Source organism: Rattus rattus, chromosome 2 (assembly GCF_011064425.1).
Source record: "Rattus rattus isolate New Zealand chromosome 2, Rrattus_CSIRO_v1, whole genome shotgun sequence".
In the NCBI taxonomy this organism is placed as follows: Eukaryota; Metazoa; Chordata; class Mammalia; order Rodentia; family Muridae; genus Rattus; species Rattus rattus.
Window position 1 is genome coordinate 36,172,907 of NC_046155.1, and position 22,994 is coordinate 36,195,900.

The following is a 22,994-nucleotide window of genomic DNA, read 5'->3' on the forward strand; positions in this document are numbered from 1 at the left end:
CTGCTGAGTTTTAATGGTAGAGTTGATTTTGGAAACAAAAGAATCTGGAATAATGAAAGTCTCTTTCTTCACAGTGTTGCTCGGTGAGTTAATGAAGAGGTCAGTTGAGACTAATGAGAGCAGCCTAACTTCTCGTTTTCTGTAATACTCAAATAAAAGTGTCTTGAGAAGCCCCAGTCAGCTTCAATACCTCGGCCTTGTGTAACCGTAAAGAAACCCTGATATTACTACTTACAAATCTGAGCAATTACCTAAAAATGCAGAGAAATAAAGGTACAGTTTTCCATATTACACAATCAAATTAAATTATAATTATCAGCGTAACTGGTCTGACTTACTGAGTGAGCTCTGAGGACAGCAATTATCTTTGAGAGGGCCATGTTCCAGAGTTCATCAGTGTATGCCCTGGTTACTAATCCTTGGGTCACATGTAAAATGTGATCTTCCACAACAAAGAACCTAAAATGGCAATTATCCACACAGCATGTGTTTAGAGGAAAGGGAGAAAGCGCAAGTAGAAAATAATTATTTCTGACTTTTAACAAATGAATAAAATCAGTAAATAGTTTCTTCCATATTAGATACATACCCTACAATCTGAGTGAAATATCTTCTATAGCCATCAACTGTTTCATGCTTCAAATGAAAAATAAAAATCAATTTAAACCAATAAATACAGTAACATAAAAGTTTTGAGTCACTATAACTTGATTAATAAATATTTATTGAGAGCCTACAAAGTTCTGCTTACTAATTAGGTATCAGGGATATACTTGAAAATAACAAAAAGTCCTTTCTCTCATGGATTGTACATTCAGAACCTTTATTACTGTGTATATGAATGCATGGCATGCGTTTGTGTGGACACATGCCACATAGGCATGGGGAAGTCAAGACAACCTTATGGAGTTGGCCTCCTTCCACCTTTACGGAAGCCAGGTCAGCAACAAGCAGCTTTACCCGCTGAACCACCCTCCCTGCAGGCCCTCGTGGAATGTGTATTCAAAAGAAAAGAGGTGATAAAATGGTGAAAGGTAAAGAGGAGGTCAGAACCTACTTCGGGCAGGCTGAAGCCAACGCGTCTTCCATTTGCAGTAAGTGCCACCCCTAATACTTTTATGCCATTTACAACCCAAGTCAAATACTGGAAAAATGGGCTGGGCTGGGGCTAGGGAGACAGCTGCGGCTGAAGCCTTGCTGGGCAAGGGTGAGGGTCAGAATGAACCTAAGTGCTGCGTGAACACAGCAGTGGACCAGCAATTCTAGCCTTAGGAGGGAGAGAAAGGGATCCCCAGAGTAAACTGGCTAGCAAGGCAGTGAGCTCTGCGCTTGATCAGCAACCCTTGTGCAAAGAATAAAGTGAAAGAGAGATTGAGGATAATGTTCCCACATTAGCCTCCAGCCTCCATAAATAAAGTCTATCCTCAAAGCTAGAAAAATGGCTCAGTGGTTAAGAGCACTCGCTGCTCTTCCAGGGGACTAGGGTTCAGTTTCCAGCACCTATGAAGAGACTGACAACCACCGGTTACTCTAGTTCCAGGGGATCTAACGCCCTCTCTTGGCCTCTGCAGTGACTAATACCCCTAGTCACTTGTACAAACCTACCCCAGCCACAAACACATAACCAAAAATAAAAATACAAAGAAACAGTCTATCCATTGTGTTTAGTTGTTTTGTTAAATGTGACAAAGAGTCACAGTGCACAGTTTACCATATTGTCAGAAACAAATTATCGCTCCTGACATTTTGCTTGCTTGTCTGTTTTGAATTCAGTGTCTGCCTTTCCTAATAGAATGCAAACTCACGAGAGAAAAGACTGACCCAGTTTTGGTCATTATTGTACACTTGGCACCTAAATCAATGACTAGAAATAGTAGGTGTTCAATAAATATTTATATGTGAATGAGCAGTGATCCATGCTCAGAAAACTAAAGCCAGGTACAGGTGTGAGCACCATGCCAGGGGCACAGGACACCTCACTCACCACACTCGACTGCGGCTGCAGAACCAGGCGTGCCTGCTTCTTCCTTTGCTTCCGGTAATAATTTTCAAATGTTTCTTCATCACCCTAAAGAACATCAGGAGAATGATGCATAACGAGCCCTCCCACCTCCCTCCTTCCCTGCCCTGCTCTGCCCCTGCCCCTGCCCCTGCCAAGACAGCCTTCTTCATCCTCTGAGACTTAGGTTAATTTTCCAAAATGGAATGTAAGTGACAAATGGCATTTCATACTGGAGGCCAAGAAAAAGGGGTTGGCATTATAGCGCAAAAATAGCAACTTTAGATGTTTTCCTAATTTACCACTTAAATTGTACAGGCTTCTCACTGAGCAAACTAAAATACAGTTCTCAGTGAGAGTCGTTAAATAAGGAAAACATCTGTCAGACTACAGCCTGCCTCTCTCTCCATGCCAGCCACAAGCTGTCAGAGTACCCAGTACATGGCCCTCGTTCGTCCACTTCAGGCTCTTACATATGCTCTCCCTGAAGGGCAGTTCCTAGCTCACATTGTCTCAATGACATTTTTACTCATCTTTCACAGCTCCTCGTGGATGCCACGTCCTTAAGAAAGCTTTCCCTAGTGTCCCAGCGCAGGCTACTTTCAGTTGTTCTACAGCATTCATACTTCCCTCCCACAGCACCACGCAACAAATAAATGAACTTTGCTAGACACAAGTAGACAGACAGACAGATACACTGCAGCCACTGTGCTTAGTAAGAATCCTCTCAGCTTAAGAAAAAGCTGGGAGTCACCATCTCCTCTTCATTCAAGACTCCACAACAACAGCAACAGCAGCAGCAGCAACAACAACAACAGCAACAACAGCAGCAGCAACAACAGCAACAGCAACAACAGCAGCAGCAACAGCAACAACAGCACAACAACAGCAACAACACAACAACAACAACAACAACAACACCAACAACAAACAGCAACAACACCAACACCAACAGCAACAACAGCAGCAACAACAGCAACAACAGCAGCAACAACAGCAACAGCAGCAGCAGCAGCAACAACAACAGCAACAATAGCAACAATAGCAACGACAGCAACAAAAAAACAACAAAAAGAAAATTTAATAGAAAAAATTTCAACAGAAAAAATAATTTATTTTCTTTATGACTAAGTAGCTACAAAACCATTACTCTTTTAAATGTCATCTAAAATAAATTCGTAATGCAGAAAAAAATGTAAGTCTCTCCTATGGGAAGCCTTTTAATATTCTTGTGTTCTAGCTACTAAAAACTACAAAATACCTATGCTACTTATTATCCAATATTAATACAGTAAATGAAAATGTTTTACTAAAAGTCTGAACAAATACAGAGGACATTACATGAAGCATCATATAAATGCTAGAATTTTAAAACGAAGTGTTCCGACCTCGTTTAAACAGAGCCAAGCATCATTTACTTCGAGTACAAGCCCCACATTCACCGTTGACATTTATCCCTTTGCTTTGGAACTACTTACAACTCACTGCCCTTACACAATTTTACTGATTTAATATATTTTGTCCAAATGTATTTTCCAATGTAAAATGTTTTGATGTCTATTTTCTTCCGGAGCTTACAAGGACTTAGATGTTAAAATTATTATTTTACTTCGGGAGTGAGTTATTCTCATTAGTACTTAATGGATCCAAATAACATAAGCATGTGCTATGTTCTAATAATGAGTAAATAAAAACACAAATTCCTATTCAGAATTAATATCTCTTATAATTTTATATAATTATAGGTTTGAGTTCTTAATTTTTTCAGGTTAACATTTTATTATTAATTCAATGGTTTTTAGTACTTAATGTTTATTGCTGGTAGAAACGAAGTTCTAAAGTTCCCTCCCCATTTGTCTGTTTTTCCTTTAACAAAGCCTTGCTATGCAGCCCTAGGTAGCTTGTGCTTAGCAGCAAGTCTCTTACCTGGGCCTCCGAGTGCTGAGCATAGCCTGCACCAACGCTCAGCTGGAACCCAACATTTTCAAAGGATTTTACTATTTTGGCAATAATATCCTTTTCACTTCAAACTCTACTGTGATTTAGAGATTATAATGTTAAAAAACAGTCCTTTACTGGGGATCATGAAGCCAAAGGGCTGTCTACTGAGAAGACTTCCATAAAGAGAGGTGAGAGAAAAATCCCAACAAACACGCAAACCCCAGCAGAGATCCATAAGGAACGTGATGAAACACGACAGAATGACTGCTCTAGAGTCCATAATTCCTTAGAACATGAATCCAAATATCTGAATGGATGAAATGCCAAAGAACTCGTGTGAATGTCTTTACAGTCACCAATGACCTCAGTGAAGGGTGCCATCAACCTGGAGCCTGACAAAGCAGCAACATGAATGAAAAACTCATCAAAGAAAACAGTCGGGAAAAGAAGCAGACAAACGCAGGGGATGGAAAGCTTTATAAGTCAAATGACTTAGTGGAAAGGGCCACCGAGAGACTAGACAGGACAGAGAGCAGAGAGCCCTTGGCACTGAAGAGACTGGACCACAGGACAGACACTGGACCACAGGACAGAGACTGGACCACAGGACAGACTACAGCAACAGACAGGACAGAAAACCATGCATTGAGATAAGGTTGAGAAAACTTCAGACAGCAATAAAGAAAAAAAAAAACATAAATAAAGTATGACCAGAACTTTCAAGAATTCTCAGGCATGATCAGAAGAACAAGCCTAAACATCCACAGGGAAGAAGGAACTGAACAGCAAACCAAAGGCACAGAAAACACTTTAAAGGAAATTACTGCTGAAAGGAGTTCCGAATGCAGGAAAATATATGGATACCTAAACATGGGAGAAACTAGATCTCAACAGGCATAACCAAAAACAAATCCATCCATGCCACATTATAGATAAAATGCTGACTACCGGCTGAGAAAGATCAAGTAAAGTCACAAGGGAAAAATGCCAACTCAGTCACAAAAGCAAACCCAGAGTTACATCAGAGCTCTCAGCAAAACCCCTAGAAGCCAAGGAAGTATGAAGCAATCTGCTTGAAGCCCTGAGAATAAGTAATTGTCAACCAATATTCTATACCCAGCAAAAGTAGCTTTTAAAATTGAGAGAGAAATAGGAAATTCCAAGATAAGCACAAGTAAAAGCAATCCACCGAACTAGCATTGCATGCGGAACTAACGCAGTCACACACACCGGAGGAACAGAAGAACCTGTGAGAACCACCAAAGACTCAAATATATGCAACTCCATATCCAGGGCTTCAGACATGCTACAAAGCACTCCACAACGGAGCTGCATCCTCAGCCCTGACCTGCATCTTGATAAAGTGATTACTTAACAATGGGTAACTCCTTCACTTGCAGACTGGGCCTGTTCTGAGAAATGCATCAAGTCGTCATCCTGTGCCCATCAGAGGGTGCACCTACACAGACCTGATGATACAGACTGCAATACACTTAGCACATCAAAAGTACACAATCACCCTAGGCCTACACAAGGTCAATCCATAAATATACTCACCAAAGCAGAATAAATGTGTAAGCATCGGTAAACAGGGGAAAAGTCAACAAGATCTTGAACAGTTAAGACCTGAAAAATAAATCTATTTTTAAAAATGATAGGTTAAACTATTAGATAATACTGAGTTAAAGACAGTGGTTCGCAGACTGTTTTATATTTATTTAATTCCCCCATAGAAGACATACGATATGGACACAACCTCATTTCACTTCACTTGGGTGTTTTTGTAGCTTTTTCCTTATGTGTTTACTACAGTTGTTGACTATTAAAGATTGCAAAAATAAAAATACCTCTTTTTCCCTCTACTGTGAAGGGACTCCAGGGCCTTGCACATGCTAGGCAGGCACACCACCTGCACCCCCAACTAGAAAACACGTCTGTATCGTGCTGGGCAGAACATCAGAACATCGCTGTGATAATCGCAGTCATTACTGCTCTGTGCAAAGGTGATTCATGAGTTTACACTGGAGCTTTAACAAGTTCCATCCAAAGTAGCAAAATCATGATTTCCGCCACTGCTTCAAAGTAGAAACTCTCACTCTTTCCCCATGGACCATTAAAAAAAATACAACTCATAGCTACTTAAATTAGGATTACCAATTTTAAGATGCATGGCAGCTTCTTCTAGAATATATAAAAAATTATTCACATTATACTGTAATGCAAAAGTATTTCTCAGGATTAAAAATAGTATAGAATCTCTCAAAATTGAGACGTTTGTGAATCCTTTTATAAAAAGAACACATTTCTATTCTCATAAATTCTGAATAGATTATACTCTCACTTATTAGGGAAAAAGCTACAAACACAAATATAGAAATAGTATGAGAGATCCAAAAGAACAGGAAACAAGCCAAGTACCCCAAGCAATGGACTCAGAGCCAGCATATGACTCTAATGCTACCAACAGTTAGAGATGTGCAAAGCAGACAGGGGAAATTGAGGTAAGAATGGTCTGCTTCTGTCACCCACAACTTCAAGGGAGAAAAGACCACAGAAATCCTTTAAACGTTAAGAACAAATTTTACAGAGTATCAACCTAAAAATAAACTAATTATGTTTGTCTTCAATGACAACCTATACAGAAAGGAACTTTAGCTACTCAAGGCTTTATCAGAATGAAATGCGACATGAGTTGTCCCTCTTCCTTAAAGAACTTTTCTAGTAGGGCCTTCTACACGCACCTCATCACTGAGCTCGTACATCCTTAGCTCTACTTCTCAAACCACCAATCTGAGATAAAGGATGGGACCTGGAAAGATAGCCAGAGTTCAGATCCCCAGACCCAGGTGAATGCCAGGTAGGTATGGCAGCCCTCTGGTAATCCCAGCTTTCCTCTCTAACTGTGGGAACAGGGTATCTCCAGAACTCGGTGGCCGCTAAGCAGCTCTGAGTTCGACTGGGAGGCCCTGCCCCAGTGACTAAAGCAGACAGCGACCAAGGGCCTTTCTGTCTTCAGCCTCACACCTCCACGTGCACAGCCGGCTGCAGAGCCTCCACAATCACACAGAGACATGCACAGGTAAATTATAAAAGTAAGCATTTCAAAATATTAATAATAATACAAGGCAGACTCAACAGATGACTTTGTGGCACAGTGAAAATTTTAAGAAACAATAGGATGAAAGAATAAATTTAGATAGAAAAATAAAAAAAATTAAAGATAATTTCAAGGTTTCTATACAGTTGGGGCTTTAAAAAAAAAGATAACAATTAATAAGGAAGGAAAGATGCTCAGTGGTTAAGAGCACTGACTGCTCTTCCAGAGGACCAGGGTTCAATTTCTAGAACCCACATGACAGCTCACAATGTACCTGCATTTCCAGGGAGATCTGAGCCCCTCATATAAACATACATGCAACAAAACATCAATGCACATAAAATATAAATAAATAAATAAATAAATAAATAAATAAATAATTTAAAAGATGACAGTTAATCACAGATGCATGCAGAGAACAAAAGGCTATGGAGTGCTCGCCCTAACCCAGACATCCTTCCACACCCTTCACCCCAAGGCTCAGGGATCCTTCAGGAAGAGTGGGTGAAAAGACCGTAAGGGCCAGAGGTGGTAGGTGACTTCAAGGAAACAGTATTTCCAGCTGTAACAGGGCAACTGCCCATCGGAACTCACAGCAAGTGTGACAGCCTTCGCAAGAGCCACGCAAGCTCCAGACAGACAGAATCCCGGCACAGAAGGCAGGCATGCGATCCTCTACTAGCTGAGGAGCTACGGGCATTAGACAGCTGCGGGGGGAGGGGAAGGCATTCTGCTTGCTTTATTAATGATGAGATCTCTGGTAGGTCAACCACAAGCCAGGGTAGGTCCATCCCCAGGACTAGCTGGGCAACACAAAGTGAATTCAGTGGGAAAGGAGGAAGAAAAGGAAAATGAAGAAAAAGGAGGAGGAGAAAGGAAGGAAGGGAAGGAAGGAAGGAAGGAAGGAAGGAAGGAAGGAAGGAAGGAAGGAAGGAAGGAAGGAAAACTTCAAAGTCGGTGGGAAGAGACAGGAGAGTTGGAAGGGTTTCAAGGGGAGGAGCTGGGGTGGTGGGTTTGCTCAAAATACACTGCATGAAGTTTTCAAATATTTAGTTAAAAAATTCATCAGAGGCTACAACAGAATTATTCTGCGGCACCTCAGTACAAATTGAAATAAAATGGCAGAGTGTTGGGGAGACAGCTCAGTCCACACAGTGCTGACCGCAAAAGCATAAGGAACTGAGTTTGGATCGAAGAACCCACAGCAAACTCGAGGAGTGGCACATACAACTATCATCCCAGCACAGAAGGGAACAAGTGGGTCTCTGAGACCCAGGCCCCAGTCAGCCTAGCCAGTCAGAACACCTGAGGAGGAGGCTCCTGTTAGATGGCTCAGGCCTGACCGCCTGGGTTTGATCCCTGGAGCCACGTAAGAGATGGAAGGAAAGAAACAACCCCACCAAGTTATCCTCTGTCCTCCATACACCCACTGCTCACATATTCTTCTACACATCACACATGTGTGTATGTGTGCGCATGCTCACACACACACACACGCACACACACACATGCACACACGCACACACACTCACTCACACACACACACACTCACTCACACACACACACTAAATTTAAATTAAAAAATATTAAGATAGAGAATGATTAGGAACACACCTGATATTCACCTCTGCCCTCTACATGTACAAACATGCACTCACATCCATATGTACCTGTATATTCACATGCACATTAAACAAACAACACCACACACATATATAATATAATATAATATATAATATAATATAATTAATATGATATAATATAATATAATATAATATGGGAGGCTATCCAGAGTCAGACCAAATAACAGAGTCAAAAAATTATGAAATAAAAATTTGTCTCAGCTAGTTCAAATACCATTAGTAACACGGAGAGAGAGAGATTTAGTTTTACTAATTATACCAAACAGCCATGCTCTACTCTCTATAGACACATAACCCGCAGTGTGTCCTGTTTGTCTATTATTATGTAGTCTAATAACTTCAGCTCATTCGCTGTGCACTATGGACTGATGAACATAATCAATTTGCATATAGAAGACAGAGCACTCTATGAGGCAGGAAAGCATTTGATAATAAAGGCAGAGAGAAACCCAGTACCTCCTCGTCATTCTCGGCCTCCTCCTCGAGTGCGTGCTTCAGTATGATGTCATTCTTTTCCTCTAGAGTCCTGTCACTGTTTACATGCATACTCTTCCCAAACCTCATATTGGTTTGCTTCTGCAGAGCAATACTGAAGCTCTTCTGCTGTTGTGCCTATTTTCGAGAGAACACGATTCATAATTCAAAGTTGGTTGTAGTCAAAACTGATGCAACGTTTACTATCTATCCATGCATCCATCTGTCCATCCATACATGTACCTACCTACCTACTCACACATCTGACAGACTCTTGCTCTCTAGCCTGGCTGAACTGGAACTCACTGTGCATCACAGCCGGCCACAAACCTGACGTCTTCCGCCTCTGCTTCCCAAGTGCTACGTTTACAGTTGTGTGTCGCCATGTGCAGTGTTCTTAAAAAATTTTTAAATTGCTCCCAATATATTCCTTTTTATTAAGTTTTTTCTTAAACATGTCAGGGTAGAGGAGGCATGTGTGTTTGGAGTCACAAGCCTCTTTCCTCAGAAATCCTGTTTTGTTTTGTTTTGTTTTGTTTTGTTTTGTTTTGTTTTACTGAGATGACATCTCTCACTGGGACCAGGGCTGACCAAGTGATCTGTCCACAGCTGCCTTCCCAGGTCTGAGATTGTAGGCAAATGCCACGTCTGCCTTTTTTATGTGGGTTCTGGGGATCAGACTCAGGTCCTCAGGCTTGAGCGGCAAGCATTTTACCAAGTGACCCACCTCTCAACCCCAGGGTTTTCTTACTATGTAAATGTAGGCGCAGGATCCATAGCAATGTCCTCATTTTTAATTCCTGATTTGTACTTTCTTTTTCAAATACTCTCACTAGGGATCATCAATTTTATTTGAAAAGATTAAGCTCCAAGTTTTGGCTTTCCTCACTTCCATATTGTATTTTATCTTTTATTATGCTTGTTTCTGATCAATAATAATTGAATTGTGGGTTTTAATTCAGGCTGTATTTTTAATGTTTTTAAAAGGAACAATGGGGGGGGGTGGAGAAATGGCTCAGCAGTTAGGAGCACTTGCTGCTCTTGCAGGGGCCTGGAGCTCGGTTCTCAGCACCCACATCAGGCTGCTCCTGACACCTGCAACCGTACCTTCAGGGACACCTGCAACCGTACCTTCAGGGACACAGCACCTCGGGCTGCCTGAGGCCTGGCACTCACATATACATACCCACACACACACACACACATGCAACGCATAAGAAAATGTAGGTTGATGTCAATATGCAGGTGAGGGCTGGCACCAGTTAGGTAAAGGCCATGATTGAAGAGTAAGGCAGAGACAAAGGCGGGAGAGGAGAAGGAGAAGAATCAAGATGGAGATGGGGAAAGATAACCCAGATCTGGGTAGTTGGGATAGATCCCAAGGTAGTTGGGATGGATTTCTGTAGGCAAATTTATCTTATCTAGGTGGGCAGTTTATATCCTTATCAATTGGTTGTGAGTTTATTGTGTGGATGTATTGTGGACTGAGAATTTAACATATAAATCTGATTGTTGGGCTACAGTTTGTTTAGTCTTGATTTTAACGGGTGGTTGGGAATTTATACCATGACTATTAGGGGGTGGATGTTGGGAATGTAAATAGCACTGGCAGAGAGTTACAAGAGGAGTAGCCGCCACTGGGACCAGGGGGTGGATGTGGAAATGTGAACAGAGTCCACAGTAAGAGAGCTGCTGTAAGAGGTCTCTGTTTGAAACTCACCTGAGTCAGAGAGTACTTGGGGGCAGCATGGAGCCGCTGAGATAAATTAGTACTAGTTCCAGAACTATCAAGGGCGCGATCACACCACAAGGGTACCAGGGGGAACCGCTTCTACCCTTTTTTTTTTTTTTACGGCAACAATAAAAAATAAGATCAATCTTTGAAAAAGGAGCAATTAGGACCTTAGCATAAAATTACTTCCACTTCTTTGGCTGACATTTATTTTTAAGGCACATGTGGCTAACACATCTGGCACATGAGTGTAAAGCCGTGTGGAGGTAAGGGCGGAGTTCAGCTGGTGAGGAACTCGAGGATTCAAATTAAACTGACTTTACTTAGATTTTTAAATATCTGTAAGTCCAAAGAAAATGCTGGCAGAATCCACTCTAGAGGAGGGGCAGGGATCATAAGGAAATAGTAAGCTTAACCACAACTAAGCAGGCCAAGGCACACTTCACACCCCGGATAAACTAAAGCATTAGACTCACCTGTTTCATGGCTGTTTCCCCTATTTTGTCAGAATGCTTTCGAATGCTTTCCAGAAAGTCCTTGAGGTCAGACATGGAGATGTCTTTGATATCCTCCCGGAGTTTAGGAAGTGTGTCCATCATGAGCTGACAGAAGCGGTACTGGCTAACCCGAGGAAAGTACACGTTCTCTAACTGTTCCATTGTTTTAAGTGCAGAATAATACCTGTGAGAGGTTAAAAGGGAATGAAAAAATTTCCTGTTGACTAACTCTATGCAGGGCCAGGTAATGAATCAGATACTCCTGATTTCGACTGGGCTCTCGATGCCAGGACGTGTGCCTAGCATGCACAAGGCCCTGGGTTCCAGAGAGAGCACCAGAGCAGAAATAAAATTAAAACTCCTCTCTCTTCCTAAGCGCACTGTGTACACTGTCTACACCCTGCCAGCTGAACATTCACAGCTTCTACTACCATAGTCCTCGTTAGTTAACTCCCTCTACATCTACAACACTAGGAACATTATCACAGTCGTTACAATGCCTTAACTGTGAGTAAACTTCCAAATCACAACACTTAATTATTCACTATGTGATTTCTTATTATTTCTATCATAACATCTATCCATACAGTGGTACAATTAAAAACTGTATAGCACATGCTTCATTCTAAATAAGTGTAAATTTTATTGAACTTTTTTTAGAAATATTTATTTACATTTCAAATGTTGTCCCCTTTCCTGGTTTCCTGTCCATAAACGCCCTATCCTATCCCCCTTTCCCCTTCTTCTATGAGGGTGTTCCCCCACCCATCCACCTACCCCTTCCCACCTCCCTGCCCCAACATTCCCCTACACTGGAGGGTTCAGCCTTGGCAGGACTAAGGGCTTCTCCTCCCATTGGTGCTCAACAAGGCCATCCTCTGCTACATATGCAGCTGGAGCCATAGGTCTGTCCATGTGTGGACTTTGGATGGTGGTTTAGTTCCTGGGAGCTCTGGTTGGTTGGTATTGTTATTCTCATAGGGTTGTAAACCCCTTCAGCTCCTTCAATCCTTTCTCTAACTCCTCCAATGTTCAGTTCAATAGTTTGCTGCTAGCATTCACCTCTGTACTTGTCATGGTCTGGCAGACCCTCTCAGGAGACAGTTATATCAGGCTCCTGTCAGCATGCACTTCTTGGCATCAGCAATAGTGTCTGGGTTTGGTGGCTGTATGTATATGGGCTGGATACCCAGGTGGGGCAGGCTCTGGATGGCCTTTCCTTCAGTCTCTGAACCAAAATTCATCTCCATATCTCCTCCTGTGAATAATTTTGTTCCCCAGAAAAATCTGTGCTACTATTTAATTAGAAGTACACCTAAATGCCTCAAAAGTCTGATGAAAATCACTTGTTGAGTGATTTCTTTCAATTCAACAAAAATTTTCTGAAACCCCCCCCGCCAGGTACTACGGAATATATCAGGTATGCAGTAATTATTAAAGTAGAATTTGTGCCCCAGAGAAGCTGACACAAATTTTCATGAGTATACTTTTATCTTTCAACCCTCTGAGGTACATTTTAATGGCAGCCAATACTATTTGTATTCTGTAGGTGAGAAAACTGAAACATAGTATGTAACTTGGTCAAGATGTCACAATGAGGGATTGGGGATTTAGCTCAGTGGTAGAGCACTTGCCTAGCAGGCGCAAGGCCCTGGGTTTGGTCCCCAGCTCCAAAAAAAAAAAGATGTCACAATGAACTGGATCCAGGACTCAGAAGTAGAAACAACACAGTTATATTGAATTATACATCCTATTATATTTTATTTTATTATATTACATATCATATTATATATGAATATACCAAGTTTCAAAGATCCAATGAAAAGCTAGAAAATACTTTAAACTGAAAGATGGTGGAAAAGGGACATATTGAACTTGTGACAAGGCACGGCTCGTGTCTGTTATACCTGCATTTGAGGCAGAATGGTCTTAAGTTCAAGAACATGGGAACCACAGTAAGATGCTAATTCTGAAGGAGGGAGGAAGAAAGGGAGGGAGGCGAGAAAGGAAAAGAGGGAGGGAATAGGTCAGTGTTCTAAGCAAGAAAATTCCCTAGCACATTATCAGATTAAAGCCTGGTTTCCACGTTAAAGGGCGGCTCCTGAAGCTGCAGGGATGCTCTGGGGTTCAGGGCCCGAGCTCTTTTCACAGAGGACCAGGAGCACAGTTCGGTTCCCAGCGTCCACATGACAGTTCACAACATCTGTAACTCCAATCCCAGGGAATCCAATACCCACTTTTGGCGTCTGCAGGCCAAGCACAAATGCAGTGCACATACAAACATGCAGACACACACTCGTATAAATAAAATAAATACAGTTTTAAAAGGTGGCTCCCCAAGCACCTAGGTATGCTGGAACCCAAAAGACATCAAAGGCTAAAAAAAAAAATCATAGAACACAGAGGACAAAGTTTTTTTTGTTTGTTTGTTTGTTTGTTTTAGGGTAAGTTGATAAATGAAAACTAAGAAATGAGAATGACTTCAAACTTCCCAATAGCAACCATGGCAGACACAAGGTATCAGAGAACACACATGGAGAGACGCAAGCTCATCAGCTTGCTATACACGTGCCACCGTGTGTGTCTGTGCGTGTGTGTGTGTGTGTGTGTGTGTGTCTGCGTGTGTGTATGTGTGTGTGTGTCTGTGCGTGTATGTGTGTGTGTGTATCTCTGTGTGTGTGCGTGTGTGTGTATCTGTGTGTGTATCTGTGTGTGTGTCTGTGTGTGTGTGTGTGTGTGTGTGTGTGTGTGTGTGTCTGTGTGTCTGTATGTGTGTGTGTGTGTGTGTGTGTGTGTGTGTGTGTGTGTGTGTGTGTGTAATCCTGACTCTCACCCAGGGCAATGTGATGAGCCCTTGAACTTATGAGAAGGAGGCGTGACCTGGCTGCTCTGTCACCCACTGCTCCTCTGCCAATGGCTACCCCCCAACTCCGCATCACATTGCCTCATGTTTTTCCCCTCTGACATTTTGTGTAAATATTCTTTGGTAGGGATTTTTCTGGAGATACTGGGCATCAGTTTGGACTCAGTTCCCATTGTGTATGTGGTTTATTTTTAAAACTGTATCTAAGGGGTGCTCCAAGGTCAGTAACACAACCAAGGCCAAAAGACCAAAACAAACCTGAAATCCCTTCCCCATACTAAAACAGCCAGTCAGAAGTAGTAATGGAATAAGAACATTTTTTAAAGCCACTGTTTCCTAACCCCAGTGAGAATTCTTAAGTTCTCCAACTACTAGGTGACAAGTCACAAGGAAACATGACTCAAAGTATTTACTAATTACTACTCATTAATTGCGATTTTTTTCAGGGAGTGTGTTTCAAGACAGGGTTTCACTGTGCAGCCCTGGCTGTTGTGGAACTCACTCTGCAGACCAGGCTGGTTTCAGACTCAGGAATCTGCCTGTTGCTGCCTCCTGAGTGCTGAGATCAAATGCATGTGTCACCATGCCTGGGATTTTTTTTTCCAATTGCAAATTTTTAAAAACAGATTTGGTATTTGGCTGTCATCTCCTTCACCAAAGGATCAAATCTAATCATAAGGAAACAAATTCCGGTGTCCTAGGCGGCTCTGGGAGATGAGCTGGACTTTTCATGAAAGGCAAAGAACAGCTGGAAGGCGGGATCATGAAAGGGGCGGAGCCTCCATCTGCGGTCCAGCACTGGGGAAGCAGGGAGAGCAACTCCTGGGGGGCTTGGTAAGGCTGGTAAAGTGTTGCTTCTTTGCACCAAACAAAAACTTTTTCAAGTTTAAGATATGAGAACAAATAACACAGAAGAGAACATACTAACAGTTTGTGAACAAAAGACTTATCTTTTCTGACTTGTTATATTTAATAAGGAAAGAACTATTCCACAAATTAATACAAATTGACAATGCCTCCTGAAATTCAAGGTGCAGCACTATGAAGCAAGGCATCCATTGACTACAGATATATATATATATGTATATATATGTATATATATATGTATGTATATATTATGTTATAATAATTGTTTATAAATAAATAAAGTCATTTTCCCAAGCCACATATGTTGTCTTGTTATTTTGGTATTTCAACTTTGGAACTGTTCATTTTTAAAACATCTTGAAGATCATTTTATCAATGCTCCCATGGCAATTAATACACCACTTCATATTGCCTTTCACGTCACGATCTCGAGTACAGTACAGAGCAGAGGACACCGGCCTGGCTGTCAGCTCACAGCCTCCTGTGCTCTGCCTTCAGCCCACATCCTGCAGACGGTATGACACGCCCATGAGCTAACAAACTCTGACTCCTTCCGGGTTGCCTCTGTCACCTTTACCAAGACCGTCGGTCGTTTATATCACTTGTAAGGGACAAGGGCTCATGAAGGCAGGCCTACTGCTGCTTTACTGAGTGATAAGGGTGGGCACACTGCCTGAAAAGGTTAGAGTTAAGTGGGGAGCACGGCTCAGACTCCTGTAATCCCCGCTGGGCTGGCCTGTGCAGCCGGCCTGTGCTTACCTAAGGTTTAAGAGCGCAGAGAAGCCGACTCACCTCTTCATGCTCATCTGTTCCTTCAGCTTACTGTACATCTCCAACACTGCATCAAAAACAACATTTCAGCCTCATAAGGAAAGTATGTCCAACATGACAATAGTTAATGTTTTCAAAACAAGTTATATGTGTTAAACTAGCAAAAATCATTTACTTTCCACATACTGAACATCATATACATTAACATTCAAGCTGGAACACTTGTATACTGACACCTGCAATGAGATAGGAACCTAGTAAAAAATTATTCTACTTAGAAACTACTAGCGTCTCTTTCCAGAAGTGAAATTAGAGAAAGAAAACAGAGAGACAGTGGGATTCATATGACTCAACATAAATAGCACAACCAAAATACGACTAACTCCACAAGGAAATGCACAGCATCTACAAAGAAAGGAAACTGCCAAATGCTAACAGCAGACTGAATTACAACAGTGGGAACAGACCAGGCAAATAATCTCTACTCATCTCAACCCTTCTACAACCCCTCAGAAATATAATTATTCAGTAAAACAATAAACTTTGAGATGTATAATTCTAGTATCTTACACAATGCCTGACACATGGGGAATGTATGTGTTGTTCATCAAAAGGGCAAGTTGGGGAAGGGGAAGGTCCTGGATGGGCAAGGGAGAGCATTCACACGTGCTCGGAGGTGCCGTGCAGACGTCGGTTCCACAGCCTACTAAGGCACGTGCTGAATCCAGCTGTCATTCCACCGGTACCCACCTTTAGGCTTATTACATAAAGTGACAATTGACAAAGCCTTCAATGAAGGAGCTGTCTCTGTGGCTTATCCAATGTCTCTAGTGGGGGCAGAGGTACTGTTAAACCCCATTCAAAGTGTTTCTCAACCCTGAAACCTTTAGGAAACTGGCATTTTACTTATAAAAGGTTAATATGTAAACTACTTAAGTCCACTACGTACTCACGTGAGTGGGTCTGTGAGTTCTAAGAAGAGCTATTCTCATTAGTGAAAAAACAATAGTACATTTATCTTATCCAGTACCAACTACTGACAATGTTGACAATATCATTTATATTCTAAGCTAAATTTATATCACAAAAATAGTGTACAAAGTATTCTAGTTCCCTGAACATGGGAGGTTTTTTCCTAAAGAGACAGTACAGTAAACCAGGCACTGAAATGGATTTCGCTGGCAATGTGAAAGAACAGAAACAGCGTGTGCCTGCTTTGCTTTGTTTGAACAGGAAGCATTCCACTTAAAACATTCAATCTAGGTAAAGAAAATGCTGGCTAGTTCTTCAGAATGCATGTGATGTCCCAGTAATATCTGAGTCACACCAAAGCCTTTCCAAAATAAAGGAGGAAGGGAAAAGGAGGGAAGGCGGGTCCAGCATTTTCGATGTGTATCTCACCTTCTTGGCAAAATGAGATTGTGAATAAAGCAAAATCAACCGTTAAGTGACAAACAGAGAACATGCAAAAACTAGAGGTAGAAAAATTAGCAAATTAGATTAAGGCCAGAAAAACATAACATAAAGACACGCTCCCTGAGGGGAAGTACGCTGAGGAAAATACAGACAGGCAACACGGAGGAGTTAGGGTCGCAGTGAGAGTGATGGCCGGCTATGCGGAGGGGAAAAGCTCAGATGTTTAGGAAACAGAGACGACCCGGAAACATTTACTTTCTAAAACTCATGGAAATCCAGAGAACAGAGCAAACAGGAAGGCAAGCACAGGCGTGGGTGGGAAGTGGCCACAGTGGATTTGTAATCCCCGTAGTAAAGACGACTACGTGGTATTAGCAAAATGTAATTTCACCACAACAAATGTCACACGATGGGTGCCTACGGCTGACTCACCTGGCAGGCATAACTGCAATTTCTCTACTACAGTTGTAATATTTCTCTGCTGAATTCTACACCGAATAATATCTTCTGTTTGTTCTATCACCTTAGAAAATAAAAGTGTAGACAATTTTAAACAGTTAAATGGCATCCAAATGCTGAGTTCTCTCCTTCCCTCCCTCCCTCCCTCCTTCCCTCCCTCCCTCCCTCATCATCCATCATCCATCATCCATTCATCCATCATCCATCATCCATCACCCATCCATCCATCCCTTTCTTACCTCTTTTCCAGCATCTTGGAACCTTCGGTTGGTATCGGTAACCTGGACCTTAAAAATAATTTCACCTTAGTTAGACAAACATGTATAAAGCTGTCCTGATGTAACAGCTCACCCTTGTAATCAGATCATGCTTCATGAGGAACTCAGAACAAAGAAATGCAAATTCAAATTAACTCTACAGCTTGAACTTGAACTTCTGATTGAAAAGAGCTTTTGTTAACTTCAATTGGTTATGACAGTTCTTTTTAACAGATTCTGTGGCAAACTTCTCAAATTTACTCAGGATTTTTGAACTTTACTTGCTTTTCTGAGTCTGTCAAACAATTCAAATCACTGACCCAATTGACCACTGGTCCCTCTTTGACAACTTCAATGAGGTCTATGTGCCATTCACTGTCACAGGAAATGGCGATTGCATTTTACAGTAATTAAACATTCATACTTTCTGAATGCAAGCCCTGGGAGGTTGACGAACATCAAACACAGAAATCTCAATCCATAGTAGCAGCTCAAGCTGCAGGTGCAGCCGAGGCTCAACTTGGAGTTTCCCACATATTAAGTGACTCATTAGGTCATCGTATGGGGAAGCACAGTCTCATTTATTAAAAATCTCATTAGCTGCAGAGCAGAGGTGCTCAGTGACCTCGTGACGCTGTCTCTGGTCCCTCGTTATCTGAATATCCTTCACATGATGGATTTTCTCATCACAATCTTTGCTCTCTGTCTGATACACGCTTTAAATGAAAAGACAACTCATGTAATCATTTTATATCCTGGCTGAACAAATCCAGACATGGTTTAATAAGTAATGGCTCTGACATGGCAAGATACGGAGAGGAATTTACTTTAATAAATTTTTCAATGTAATTAAATAACAGCATGGCAGCATGAAATCATTTATAGCAAATTTTCATGACACTGGAGGGTAGCTTTTACCACCATTGTACCACTGTCTTTTGAAAACCCTGAAACTGTAAATTGACCCTTTACTGTCTCTCTCCCTTCTGAAAATGCACCCAGTGGCCCATGCACTGTACATGGCCCATGCACTGCACAGTTTAGTGAGAAATTATAGAAGCAGGGAGTAGTTGAGCGCACTCCTACCTTCAGCTTTTCCGCGTCCGCCCTTACTTTGAGGAGCTCTGTGATAGCATCTACAAAGCCCTGGTGATGGAAGTTACACATCTTCTCAATCTCCTTGTCATGGTTGCGGATGCAGGCATCTAGCTTTTCCATGAACTTCTTGTGTGCATTTGGCTGACCATCATACACAGACCTGTACGTACGAGAAACCAAAATGAAGCAAGAGGCCTTCCTCTGAAGCTCAGTCTCTGTAAACATGGATTTAATCTCTGAGTAAGTAAATAAGCCGGACAGTTCTACCCACAGAAATAATCCTAAGGGGAAAGATTTCATTTCCTTTTGAGTATGCTAATATTCAAAGACTCAGAAGTTCTCTAAACATATCCCTAGGTATCCAGGAATAAAGTCCCGAGGCTTGGGATGGGTGGACCAAATACCAGTCTTCAACACACTAAGGCTCAACACTGAGTCAGTATTGAGAGGAAGGAACTCAGGCTTTTATTACATGTACTGTGTCAGAACGTCCTAAGAGCAACACAGCAACTCTTCCCCTTCACAGTAAGTCTCTAAAGGGGATGCTGTTACCCTTGCTTTTTAATACATCATTCATTACAACGGCCACAAAGTCCACAACTCAAGATTGATGGCTGGAATATGCATCTTGGCCATCTGTTCTGAAGTTTACGTCCTCAGGTCCAAGATCAGATGGTGACAATGCCACATCTGTGCTAGGTGCAAAGCTCAGATCACACTAACTCCACAGAAAGCTGACGTGCCCTTTACTGTGCAGTAAATTTGCCTTGGCTCTAGGAATGAACACTTTATAATGTCTTGTCTGTTTACAATGGGGGGGGGCATAACAGTAATGTTTACAAAACTGGGGGCCTTGGCTTTCTAGAGGCTGCAGACCAAGGTCAGCAAGTCTAGGTGGGCGGTGAGCCAGATCCACACCGGCGGTTAGCCCCATTCACATGACTGTACCCTAATAAAAAGCCCAGGCATCGAGGCTTGAGGGAACTTCACTAATTGACAGCAGGGGAAGCCCGCCCACACAGTGCCACTAGGGACAGACAAATGCAAGCTCATCCCGGCCCTGTGCTCCAGCCTGCCCAATGTGCCCTTCCCACTGCTAACCACAGTAAGTACCAAGCAGAACCGAGCACAGCGCCTCTCACAGAACCGGCAGCCTGAAGGTGGCTGCGCCTCCCCAGCCCCGCCTCCTGCGGTTCAGTGTGAGTTCTGGTTTTGCCACCAGGCCTTTGTCAGTCGTTTCTGTGTGAAGTAACTGTTTCCTCTTCAGGACAGCTAAGCTGTGGCCCTGGACAGTTACTCTGGGATGTAATCACATACCACTTCGTATTGTAATTTAAATGTTTACATATGCTATATATTTTGTTTCCCTAAACACACCGAAGCCTCTGAGTGTAGCGTCACGCCTCCGTTTTTAATGAGGTAAGTAGTAGAGACAAGGCAGGTTGGTAATGAAGAACCCAGGCTCTGAATCCTTGGCTAGAATGAGACTTCGTGGATTCTTTTCCATGCGTATACTCTTGATTCTACAAACACACAAACACCTTCCAAATTCCTCCTTCCACCACTAAGCTTGCCTCAAACTTCCATCATATCTCCCCACGGGAGAGCCTGATGAGCGTTCATCTTCAGTTCACTCAAAAGTGAATTCCTAACACTGTTCCCCAAGCCTGCTTTTTCCACCATCTTCCTCATCTCGGTAAAGTCCACTTGTCTAGCTTCTCAGACAACCCCCTGAAATCATTTGTCATACTTTTCTTGTCTTTTAACCACAAATGATTGAGCTTATTGGATCTAGGGCCTAGAACAGTGACAAATGCAGCACAACAACAACATATTACAACGCCAAAAGGCTGACGTGGGCTGGTCAGACCTCAGCAGCTCTGCCTGCTGCCAAACTTGACACTTGAGTTAGAACCTCAGAACCAATTCCCATGAACTGTCCTCTGACCTCCACACCTATGCCATGGAACATGTACACACATGCACACGCACAGCATGTGTATATACATACATGTACATATATAAATATATATAAATGTTTTTTAAGTTGGCCACCTCTGATCTAGCAGCCCTGTCATATCCACAGAAAGGTGACACACTCTTTACTAAATTAGCCTTGGCTCTAGGAATGAACACTTTATAATGTCTTGTCTGTTTACAATGGGGGGAGGAGGTCTTGGCTTTCTAAAGGCTGCCAACCAAGGTCAGCAAGGCTAGCCAGATCCACACAGGCAGTCAGCCCCATTCACATGACTGTACCCTCGTCTCAGTCAGCAACATGTCTTGCTTTAAAGCATCACCAACTGCTTCCTAACTGGTTTGATTTTACCTGGCCTCACCCTTCCAGCATCAACACAGTAGCCACACAATGTATAATGGGGATATTAAACTAAACGATCTTATAAGTATTTTTTTCTCTTGCAACAGCCTTGCAAAGCCTGTATAATTTTGCTGCTCTAGGTTAAACTGAAATCTTATGTCCTAAGAAACCCCTTTGGTACAAGCAAACTGAAACGGTTTGCCACCTATTTTGTTTCAAGGTCCGTGGGTTATGAGAGATGCATTTGAGCCCGATGTTGTGAAATATATTCAGTCTGATATCCCTCACAATGCAGACTCCGGGGCTGGGAGATGGCTCAGCAGTTAAAGCCCGAGCACTGGAGCCTGGGTCCCGGAACCCTTGTAACGCTGGGTGGGTGTGGTGCAGAGCAGAGTCAGGACGGCTGCTTATGTCTCAGTACAGTGGTGATACAGACGCCAACTGAGTACACAACTACATGTCCGGTGCTTCTCATGCATGGCCTCACTGAATACTCACTACCCCCTACAGCGCAGACCCTGCTAGCAGCCCAGTTTTCAAATGCAGTTGAGGAAGATTAATGCATAAGTATAGGGTCGCATAAAAAACCCAGCCAAGACTTAACCCCTAAGCTACTGGGCCCAGTATAACTGAAAAAATATTGTGTTATCTGACTGTCGGGTCAGCAGTGGTACTCAGCACCATGGAGAAGGATGGGACTTGTGAGCTGAGCTGCTGCTTCGAGCAACCCACCTTTGACAGGCAACTGAGGCCGCACAGTAGGGCATCCCCGGTGTGCACTGCTGCACCCATCGGGTGCCATCACCCAGTGGGCAGGGAAAGGCGCTGGGAACCGAGGCACGACTAATTGATAGGCAGCATTAAGTTACAGGTGCACACACTGAGGACAGAAGAAGAAACTACTGAGGTCCCCCCCTCCCCGACCCCGCACTTCTCTGAAAACCCCGCTTGACTTTCTGACCTTGAACAAGTATTGTTATTCTTTGAACCTGTGATGTGAGGGGCAGAGAAAGGAGCTGACAGTATTATTCACTTTTTAAATCAAAGTTGGCTATTAGTGTAAGATATACTGTTCTAGAAATTTTAGTTGCACACAGCTTTAATTAAACTTTTCTTGTCTGTTTTTCGAGATAGTGTTTATTAACAGCCTTGGCTGTCAGGGAACTCACTTTATAGACCAGGCTGGCCCTTGAACTTATGGAGGTCTGCCTCTGCCTCCCAAGTGCTGAGATTAAAGATGTGCACCATCATGCTGGGCTCAAATTAAACTATTTTTAAAAGGAAGTTCCCCAGGATTTTTAATATCTATGGGGAAGTCTGACCAACCTCCTACAAACACACACATAGTGATAAATATGACAGACCCAGCAAGATAAAATAGGAGAATGCCTTTAAACGCTACACTACTCCACATTCACTAAAGGGATAGCTTTGTTTAAAAAACTTTTTAATTGTATGTGTATCCGTGTTTTGCTTGCATGTATGTTTGTGTGCCATGTGAATGCAGAGTCCGTGGCATCCAGAAGAGGGCGTCGGATTCCCTGGGACTGAAATTACAGA

At 42.5% G+C, this 22,994-nt stretch overlaps 1 protein-coding gene across 1 annotated transcript in view; it reads right to left on the minus strand.

Moving 5' to 3' along the window:
- Exoc6 (exocyst complex component 6) overlaps window positions 1-22,994 on the minus strand; it is a 145,141-nt gene that overhangs the window by 95,103 nt on the left and 27,044 nt on the right. Inside the window, exons 2-11 of the mRNA XM_032891851.1 lie at window positions 19,103-19,274; window positions 17,999-18,046; window positions 17,733-17,823; window positions 15,906-15,951; window positions 11,363-11,567; window positions 9,137-9,292; window positions 5,498-5,566; window positions 1,985-2,068; window positions 590-636; window positions 339-459 (exon numbers count right to left, since the gene is read on the minus strand). Of these exons, the coding sequence (XP_032747742.1) occupies window positions 339-459; window positions 590-636; window positions 1,985-2,068; window positions 5,498-5,566; window positions 9,137-9,292; window positions 11,363-11,567; window positions 15,906-15,951; window positions 17,733-17,823; window positions 17,999-18,046; window positions 19,103-19,274 (1,039 nt within the window). The remainder of the gene's footprint in view (window positions 1-338; window positions 460-589; window positions 637-1,984; window positions 2,069-5,497; window positions 5,567-9,136; window positions 9,293-11,362; window positions 11,568-15,905; window positions 15,952-17,732; window positions 17,824-17,998; window positions 18,047-19,102; window positions 19,275-22,994) is intronic.